Source organism: Impatiens glandulifera, chromosome 8, assembly GCF_907164915.1.
Source record: "Impatiens glandulifera chromosome 8, dImpGla2.1, whole genome shotgun sequence".
Taxonomy (NCBI): domain Eukaryota; kingdom Viridiplantae; phylum Streptophyta; class Magnoliopsida; order Ericales; family Balsaminaceae; genus Impatiens; species Impatiens glandulifera.
Window position 1 is genome coordinate 14,784,028 of NC_061869.1, and position 10,819 is coordinate 14,794,846.

Genomic DNA, 10,819 nt, shown 5'->3' on the forward strand with positions numbered 1-10,819 from the left:
TAACACTACCCGGAACGAAGATCCCTTTATATAAAAGGCAGTCGAACAAACAAAGACTATAGTTAGGATCAGAAGAAGGCGATTCCATTGTTGGGTGGGGGAGTTAAGATCGTTGAGAAAAATCTGTTTGTCTTTTTAAAGTTTTGACATCATTATCATATAAATAATCTTTAAAATATTTGAAGAGAGAAGATTCAAAATATTGTAACTATCTTATTTTTAATTTTTTAATTTAAAATAATCATGTTTAAGAATAAATTAGGATTAGTTATTGTGATAAGTAAACTTTAATTAAAAAAATTAAATAAAAAATTTAAAATAATTTGAGGTTAAAATATTGTATTATATTTATTTTACCCAAATTAAACCTAAAAAATAATTTAAATAATTTAATTATGATTTTAAACATAAATTAAGTATAATTTATGTTTTAAAATAATTAAATAATTATCCAAAAATACTCAAAAATAAAATAAACGAACATAATTTTTGTTAAGTTGTCAAAAATACTTTTGTGTATTAATTTGGTGAAGAAAAATGTAAGAAATGATTAAAATTTCAATTTTAAATAACTTTTTTATTAAAAATATAAACTGATAATCCTATGTGGCCGAAAATAAAAAATTTCATTGCAGCGAGAATTTTGTACATTGGATCAGTGCTGGATTTTCATCCGGCGCCCAAGAACACGCCACGCATCCGGTTGTAAAGGAAGCACGCGCGCCCCCAGGTCCACACAAGATCAGTTAACGGGACGTTACCCCTGTTAGCATGATCGTCTGATCGTTGACGGAACGCAACAACGCGTTTTGTTCTTTTTCTTCGCTAACGCCGGAGGCCGCGCTCGACGCCGTTGATCTTTCGAAAGGCTTATCTCTTCCGTTTCTCAACCTTATCCTTCCATTCTTTCACCCATGTGCACGTCTTCTCCTCGCCATCATTTCCCCTAAGTTTAAAAGTCAAATCCTACTTTATACCTAGACTGCTAAGGATAAAATAGAAACATTGAAAATAATTTCAGAAGAAAAATTGAAGTTGAATTCGTCCATGAAACCGACTCAGATTGGGTATAAATAGTCTCTAGGTAATCTTCTTCCAATCCATCAAACAAAATCTGAACATTACAGTTTGATTGAAGATCTGTAAAGAACTTTGGGGACTGACTTTTTGAAGAAATTGTTCCGACGATTTAAGCTTCGATCCAAGGCTTAGGAAAGTTTTATACACATTATTGGAGTGTTCTCCAATCGCTAGTAAGTTTTCAGACTTACTGTAATTCAAGTTAGGATTCAAAATTATATTTTCCAAGTTTGACCAGGTTGATCATATTTAGGGCTCAATTATGTGTTTTCTTTGTTTGAAATCAATCCCTAGGTATTCTCTAAAATTTCTGTCGAAAGAAATTTCATCAATTCAACCTAAATAAAAAATAATAATTTGAAAATCTGGAAATTTTGAATTTCGTGTTATTGAGATTAAGCTTGAATTTTTTATTCAGTTGCTTAACATGTTTCTAAACATGTTAGGATGATTTCCAAATCATAAAATCAACATCCCGATCATGTTTGATCCAACTGAATTTAAAAAAAAAATTGAATTTCAATTTTAAAAGTTGTTACAGAGCTTGATTGATGTTCTTGTTTTTATTGTGTTCGACTATAAACATCATTTCAAAGCTATTGAAACAAGAATTATGCCATGAGATGACCTAAATCAAAAGTTTCCAATTTTTTCCCTAAAAACCATTTTGAAAAATTAATTGTTATAGAGTTCGATTGATCGTGTTTAGGATTAGAGATTATCATCATTGCATTCATATGAGTCATTTTCAACAACATATCATGTTTTTATGATCTGTATCAAAAGATACAAACCTCAATTCTTCATACCAAATGAAGAACACTTGGTCCTCGATGACTAAGTCTTGTAGGATCGGGCTTGAGAAGTAGGACCGAAAATCCTCAGTCCTGACCAAGACCAAGGATCGAGAAAATTGACATAGGACCGAGATTAATGACCGGTGTTCTTGAGTTAGGACCAAGACCAAGGATCGGGTTCTTGAGAAAGGACCGAGAAACTCGACCGATGATTCTAACCTAGGACCAAGACTCCCAAGTCCAGGACCGAGGAAGCTAGATCTGGGACTAAGACTCCCAGACCTAGGACCGAACAACATAAATTCATAACCAAGCCTCCCGAACCCTACGGCTGAACCATCTAATCGCCCCAATCTAGACCACTCCCGATCTAGATCGAGCCTGGCCGAACCCAGATCGGTAAAAACAGACCCAAGCCCTAGGACTTCGGTCTTAAGGCCTATTCGGTTCCACTTTTCAAAATCTAAAATTATTTTTGTAATTTTGGAACCCCGACTCATTTTCAAATAATCCTGAAAGGTTAGAAAATGATTTTTTTAATATATTTTTGAGATATTTTCCAAACAAATATTTTGACTAAGGCCCCATTTGAAATTTATCTTTAAATTCTAATACTTTTCTGATATTTCTCAAGTCTTATACTCAGTTTTATATCAACAAAATTGCAGGTACGCAATTTTAAATAATTTTGTAGAATTATTTACGTAATCTAAACATATCATTGGTTAGGTCCTCCGGACTATTAATTAAAGAAAATAAATATTATAAATAAATCTTGTAATAGCCAGACTTTTACTTTATAAATAAAACTGTCTTCAATGGGCGTGGAGGACACAGCGCAAAAGTCATTTTCCGAATGTAACCAAATAACGAACCCTTATGGAAACTCTGGTATAAAGTACGTTTATACACGTATATTTTACTATTTTTTTTCTAAAATCAGTTGGCGACTCTATTTTCAAATAAATAACATTTTCTTAAATTAATTATGTTTGATTAGTTTAAATCGGATTTCAGTTATCATTTTTTTTGAATGAATGAGAACTAGCATGACACCCTACAGGCTTGACCCACCGCTTAAACTCAAAGCGCTTTCAGATGAAATCGAACCCGTGATCTTTTGATCTCTTAAGATGACTCTTACCATTGGGCTACATTGGTGGGTTTAGATTTCAGTTATTATTTGATTATAACAAATTCCTATATTATTAAAATTTGAATAAAATTAATTATTTATACATAGTTAATTTCAAAATCTATCATATACTTTCAAAATCTTTTAAAATAATATTTTATTTTAAAAAGATACATGACACGCAAACGAAAGTTGAAACGCATCGAACTTCGAGCCACCCTGAAATTCCCTCGACACGTGCTAAGCTACGGGGACGCCTCGAAAGGGGAACTAATTTCTGGAGTTACAACCATAACTAAATTATTTAGTTTAAAAATAAATAATGTTTTTTTAAAATTTTAATTATATAATTAATATGAGTGATATAGAGAGGGAATTTAAAAAGAGAAAATAATTGGACGTCCTTCACCCAACTTATTTCCCCCAATTATTTCTCTATAATTAAATCTCTTTAATTATATATATATTTTTATTTTATTAATAAATAATGTGTAATATATTTATTAATAAACAACAATAATTTTATTTGATCTGATTAATATTAATCAACTCTTAGTGTGATCTAATCTATCCAATTATAATAGTTAGGATCCGTAATTTGAGTTTGGGTGGACTTGAAAATAGTTAGGAATATGCTTAAAAATATAAAGAGAAAATTATGAATAAAAAGAGAGTGAAAAATGTAAGTTTTGTTTTTTTTTTTAAATAAATAAAAAAATAATATATTAAATTAAAATTTTTAAGAAATTAAAGATAATGTCACAATTTATACATTAATATATATTAAAAAAATTGTAAGTTGTAACTCTAAATCTTTGCTCTCTTATCTTTATTCATAGTGTATAGAGTCAAAAATTCAAAATGTTAAGAGTTTATTTTAATATAATATCAGTTATAATATTATTATTTTTTAAAAATTATATTATAAACAAATACTAATAAAATTTATAATTATTAAATCAATTACACAAGTTATCTATTTTTTTTGTAAATATATAAATTCACTTTATTTATTGAAAATTATAAAATTTAAATAATTTATAAACTCATAAAAATGTAAAATCTTAAAAATCTTAATTTAAAATTATAAGAGTTGAACTTAATTAAAATTTTACCTAAATCATAATGATTAAACTCATTTGAAATTGTAGAATAAATTTTACAAATAAATCAAAATTTTAACTAAATTGTATTGAGACATTAAATTGTGAATTATACTATCTCAAGTTAGTTCTATTAGTAAAGAATTACCAAATAATTCAAAACATAATACCAAATAAAAAAATAAAATTTTATTATTGTCACAATTGGATTAGATTTTATTTTTGGATAAATTTAAATTCGGTCATACTTTTTTTATTATTTATTATATATATTAATAATTCATATTTGAACATGTTTTAAACTCATTTTTAATCTATCGATAAAAAAAATTAAAAAAATATCAATATAATAAGAATTTCAAACAAATTTTATTGTTTGAAAAAGAAACATTAAATAAAGTAATGTTGTTAAATAAAATTTAAACTAAAAATACATTTTAAATATAAGTCTAGTTATTATTTTTAATAATGAAAACATTGAAGGGTTATTGTTAGTAATTTACATAAGTCTAGATGCTAACTTAGGGTTTTAACCAAAAATCCCCAAATTGGTGTTCGTTCTCAATTTCGACGACTACAAAGGGTTAAACTCTCTCTCTATATATATTGATTCAGAAGAACGAAGAACACCAGGAGAGAGGATGGGATTGATAGTGTTGGAAGCATTATTGCCTCTGGGGATTATCGGTGGGATGTTGTGCGTGATGGGTAATGCCCAATATTTCATCCACAAATCGGTCCATGGAAGGGTAACCTTGATTTCTCTCCCTCTTTAGTTTGATAATCCTCACGATCCGTTACTTTTTTTGGATTATGATTTGTTTTCTTTACTAAATCAGTCTGTTATTGTTTGTTTCAATCGTTTATTGCAGCCGAAGCACATCGGAAACGATGTTTGGGATGTTGCTATGGAGAGACGCGATAAGGTGATAACGGAGAAAGCTACATCTCCTTCATCTAACTAGTCTTGTTCTGGTAATGTAAACTGAAATCTTTCATTTTTCTGTTTATCGCTCAAAGTTAGGGTTTTTTTATCTGCATATCGCTTTGCAAAACAATGAAATATTGGAGATTTATCACCTCTCCAGTTTGGATAATTCTTTTTTTGTTCTATTCTAGAATTTTGATATTAGTTTAAAATTTTGTGAGATGGATCTAGATGATTCTGTGTACACTGATGTAGATGTGAATGCAAACAAAGAACAGTTTGAAGCCAAAAAATACTGATGTATACTTAATAATATCAAGAGATTGTCAAATATCTAAGTATTTAGAGTTTGTGACTTTATGATTTTGTTGAGTTGGTCTAAAGTGGGGGCAGTGTTCATGTGTTTCTTCGGATTTGATGTTATCTTCATTTTTTCCAGGCTTTTTTTCCTTTCCCATCTTTCTTCTATTCTTTCCTGTTTCTTTTACTTCATCTCAAAACAAAGAACATTCCCCCGCGAAAACCTGTGTTTGAAAATTTTAGGTTTTAGTTGCCACCATGTCTAAGGTGGGTACTTGCACATTTGATCTTTTGGCTTTTGAAACACTAAGGCAGACACTATTTGGAAACTCATGAATATACAAAAAGTATGGATGCATAAAAGTATTTGGATGAGATTATGTTTCAATACTAAACTTAATCACATACATATTGAAATTTATTAGTTGTTGTTGACCCAGATACCAAATACAAACTTGCTGGATCCAAAAACGTATCTTGATAAGATTATGTTTGAAAACTAAACATAGTGAGAGGCAAATTCTTAAATTTATTGTTTGTTTTTCATTCAGATCCGGATACAAAAACATAAGACACATGTGATTAAAGCTATGATTGACATCTTGTTGCAGGGACTTAGTGGATGGATTTGTGAAGAATAAAGTGCCCATTGGATGGTTTTGATTTTCTTTCATGTTATCATTGCTGCTACATTTTTAGTGAATGTGTTTTGAAAAGTAATGCACTTTCTTTCCTGTCAAGATTGTAATTCCTCTTTCTGATAAAATCGCTTGAGTTGTTAGTCAGATGGTATGCTTATTACCACATGACATGGTAACCATTTGTGGGTAATAAATACATTTGATTATTTAAGATATCATATCAAGCTTTTACTCTTAGAAATGATATGCAAAACTGCGTCACTAGTTGTTTACTTGAGCTGTATTCTAATTTGAGTGTTTTTGGTGGCTGCCAAGCTTTGTGCCAAGAATAATTACTCATCTATCTTGTCCATGTCTTAGAGCAAAAACAGAAATGAAATTGTTGAAAAGTTCTTTGTGTTTTGAAACTGGATCATACTTGGTGAGAATCTACACTTGTATATAGACATACATCAAAGCTTGTTTGACTGATGATAAATTAACATATCACATGCATAGATATCATGTTCTTAGGTCGCTTACCAAACTTTGACCAACGATTTTACTATCCTGAGTTCTAAGGTTTGCTTTTCATTGAAATATCCGATTGAATTGTGAGGTTATGGTAGTAGATTGTTGTGTTAGCATCTTATAGGAATTAGTCAAGTTATGCTAAAAGTTACAAATGATATAAATTAAATTATGGTAAAAATGGTTGTTTTGTTACACATCTGTGCTCATTTGAAAATATTTTCAGGAGCTAGGTTTGGACTAGAAAACTTCAACAAAATTTATAAGTGTACGTCTAATTAAGTTATGTTTTAGAACATTATTGCGGTTGGAGCTTCCTTGATTTATATGATAAACAATCTTGATATATAATATTCAGAATGAGGGAAGAAGGATCTAATGAATAGCTATCTCCAATGCTGCCAAACTTCAATAAACTCCCTATTAGAGTGTCAATTTGAAGATTGTTTCTTCTTGAGTCTCAACCAAGAATGATGCCCACCCAAATAAACAACTAAAGACCAAGAACAAGCAGACAATGCTAACCAAGAACAAGCAGACAATGCTAATGCAATGATTGTCTGTCTAATGTAGACCTATGTTTGTCTCTAAACAAAAATTGAATCTGTTCAATAAAACAAGTAAATAAATAAAAACAATTTGATTCCACGTGACAAAAACCAAAATCCAACGTGACAGCTCATACGCGCAACAATAATTTTTTCATTCGGTAAAAACTCAATAAATCATGTTTGTTAAAAAAAAGTTGGATAAAGATATTTATGCAGCTTAATTTAAAAATTTATCAATTTTTTTTTTCATCCAGGTGCTTGTTTGATTATGTTGTTGATTTATGAAAAGAGAAATATTTAGTGAGAAATAAAAAAAAAAATTATGCTTTAAGCGGTAATATAAGTTTGATATGATTCAACTTATTTTAATTTTTAATTCTGAATATATTTATACACTTAATTGTTAAACTTATCTTTCTTATTAACTTAAAATTATTCAGCTTATTTGTTAAATATTTATGTAATCAAACACTAACCCTAAGATTTTTTCATCAAACTTATGGTTGCAAGAAAAACTTACAATTGGAAATCCATAGAATTCATACTGTTTTACAATTAGCAATATCGAAATGACTATGTCCACACTCATATAATCTAATTAGTCAGAATGATTATATAACTTCCACACTACACTTACTTTATGCAAAACTCTTATCATAGGATCATGATTTGAAGTTCGGGGTGCGTTTGAAAAAAATTGGAATAGGCTAAATTTTTTAGAAAACTTATGAATGAAACAGGTAGATTATCGTAAGTTTTTACCTATTTTTGATAATTATAAAAATAAATATTGAATTAAATAAAAAAAATAAAAAATTAGGTAATCATGCTACATTTTGAGTAAAATTTTTTATTTTTTATTTTTCGGGGTTTGGCTTGAACCCACGACAGCCATTCGCCCCTATTTAAACTAAACAATGTCAATTAAAGAGTGATGGAAGCTTCTTCTCAATCTTTTATGTCATATGCCTCAACTAAAATATTTAAAATTCTAAGGTCTAAAATGACTGAATTAAAAAGAAAAATTAAAAACAAGTAAAAATGAAGATGGGCTCATATCTCCTGTTGCAGATTTGGTGCTCCACCCTACACCACATTCACAAAAATAGTTATTTTATGGGATAAGTCAAAATTAATGAAAAGAGAGAATGAAAAGTCTAACATATATTGGGAAAGTGGTGTAGGGTGGAGCACCAAATCTGAAATAGCAGATATGGGGTGGGTACTACTTTAAGAAATAAAACCTTAATGTAAAAAAAAAATATCAAATTATAAAACAAAAGGTATAATGTGGTCTAATTTTGAATATATCTTTGCATATGATGATATTATATTTGAATGTTAGGAAGATGACTAATTCAAGAATGTTAGGAAGATGAATAATTCAAGTAGTCTATTGAATAATATATGTAAGACAATTTGATTGATTTTTTAAAGAGTAACATAAATGAATATTTATTATTTGTTTTTCTAAAGAAAGATTTCTTTTGCAAACATAAAAAAACAAAAAACAAAAAGTAACACTCATTAGTTAGATCTTAATATTGAAATGAATACATTTTAATTTTTATATATATATAAAAATATAATATTATTTCAACTTTTTTTTGGAATAAATAGTGGTAAATTTGTTTTCCAAAAGGTGAATATATATACTATATGTATTTGAATGTTGAAAATGACTAGTTCCAAGTTTATTAAACAAGTAGTCTATTCAAGAAGTTTCAATATTGTGGAGAGCTAACATAAATGAATTATTATTTGTATTTATTTTCTAAAGAAGATGTTTAGTGCATGTTAGCCTTCTTTAATAAATAAATTTTGTTAACAAAAATGTATATTAAAACAAATGACTAATTCTTATTAAACAAATAGTCTATTTAAGAAGTATTCTTATTGACTGAGTTTTGATAAAATATTTTACTAAGCAAATAGTTTAAGAAGTACTAATCAACATTGATGTAATATAAATCATAACTAACATAAATAAATGACTATTTGCTTTTTAAAAGAAAGACTTTAGTGTAACAACAAATTAAATATATCTGAATAAAATGAATACATAATGGTGTTCATTTTCCCTAGAATTAATTTTGATAAAAAAAATAACAAAAAGTCCACTATGGAATAAGGCATAAGAGCATCCGCAGCGCAAATGACCTCTGCCCTCTTATTTTGTCAAATTAATGTTCCACCTCAGCATAAAGCGGGCACATATTGAACTTGGGCAAAACACTCCAATGCTTCTGCCCGCCCTCTTATCTAAATAATTTAAAGGTGTTTTAAATAAATAACTAATTTATACTATTATAACTAATATTTCTATATTATAGGAAAATTTAAGAATTTAAACTTTAAAACGTGTTAATATAATTAATAGAAAAATATACTAATTTATTTGAAATATATATTTATTAATTAAATATATATATAACTAATATTAAATAAATTTGAGAATATACAACTAATATTCCTATATTATAGGAAAATTTGAGAATATATAACTAATATTTCTATATTATAATAAAATATAAAATATTTTTATAATTTAAAATATATTATAATATTATTATAATTTAATATATAATTAATATTATTATAATTTAATATATAATTAATATTCCTATTTTATAGTAAAACTTTAGAATATATATTTATTTAATATTATTATAATATTACTTAAAAATAATAGAAAAAAATATTATAATTAAATATATAACTAATATTCCTATATTATATAATATATTATATTATATAATCATGAAAAAGTCAGAAGAGGGCATGACCGGCATAGAGGGCACTGCCCTCTTTTTCCTTTTATCTACAATGCAAAAAATGAAAAAAACCAATGACCTGCCCTTTTCCACACTGTCCGATGCGGGCACAGGTCATGCGTTGGAGATGCTCTAATGTATCACCAATTTGTATTTCAATGTTATATATTAGTTAAGTTTATTGAATAAATAGTTTATTATTAGTATTTTGTGTGTAAATAATTTACTTAGTAATATAAATGAATGGTGATTATTTTTTATAAAATATTTTTAGTCCAACATACAAACAATAAAAATATATTTGTTAGGTTATATCTTAATATGAAAATTGATACATTTTAATCTATAAATAAAAAGTATATTGAAACAATGGAGGGAGGAATGTAAGGTGATCAAACAATTTTTTTAATTAATTATATGGATTTTGGTCTGATTGTAATTTAATACTATAAATAGTTTTGCTTAAAAAAATATTTTCAAGATTCATTAACACTACAAACATTATAAATCAAATTTTGAGGCCACAACAGCTCAGAGATGTATTAAATTCATGATAAGATGTCTGATTTAAAATAAATGTTTTTTTATATATATTTAGGTTTAAAGTGATTTTATGTTTAATTTTCTTTCATAAGATTTGATCACAATCAATTTGTTTGAGAAAGTTTTAATTTTGGTTTGATCTCCATTATATTTCAGTTATATCAATTCAATTGATTTATTAGCTTACCTAAAATTATTACTAAATTTACTTTAAAAAAATAATAATAAACTAAATCTAAATTAGTTTCACATAAATGTCTTTTAAAAATAAATAAAGTACAAGGACTACTATTATTTTATATATTTTAATATATTTTAATATATATATATATATATATATATATATTATATTTGATTTGTTTACAAGTATAATTTTGGTTTCAACTTTGGTACATTTTTTAATTTTGACAATAATTCGACCATCATTGAACTCGAATGTTCGGTTTTATAAGATCAA

General features: G+C 27.3%; 1 protein-coding gene across 2 annotated transcripts; it reads left to right on the forward strand.

Annotated features, from left to right (window-relative positions):
* Window positions 1-4,688: 4,688 nt before the first annotated feature.
* On the forward strand, window positions 4,689-6,197 carry LOC124912185 (NADH dehydrogenase [ubiquinone] 1 alpha subcomplex subunit 1). 2 transcript variants are annotated; one of them, XM_047452748.1, is made up of 3 exons: window positions 4,689-4,864; window positions 4,988-5,090; window positions 5,895-6,197. In XM_047452748.1, the coding sequence occupies exons 1-2, from the start codon at window positions 4,757-4,759 to the stop codon at window positions 5,078-5,080; spliced, it is 201 nt and encodes a 66-aa protein (XP_047308704.1). In that variant the 5' UTR covers window positions 4,689-4,756; the 3' UTR covers window positions 5,081-5,090; window positions 5,895-6,197. The 2 variants fall into 2 exon arrangements, with proteins under 2 accessions (XP_047308704.1, XP_047308703.1); XM_047452747.1 differs by having other exon boundaries at window positions 4,690-4,864; window positions 5,955-6,197.
* The last annotated feature ends 4,622 nt before the right edge of the window (window positions 6,198-10,819 follow it).

Bases quoted from the DNA above. Each gene is read 5' to 3' on its own strand.
- LOC124912185 (XM_047452748.1), top strand. From the start codon at position 4,757: ATGGGATTGATAGTGTTGGAAGCATTATTGCCTCTGGGGATTATCGGT. The intron at 4,865-4,987 runs GTAACCTTGATT...CGTTTATTGCAG, and splicing joins ACAAATCGGTCCATGGAAGG to CCGAAGCACATCGGAAACGA.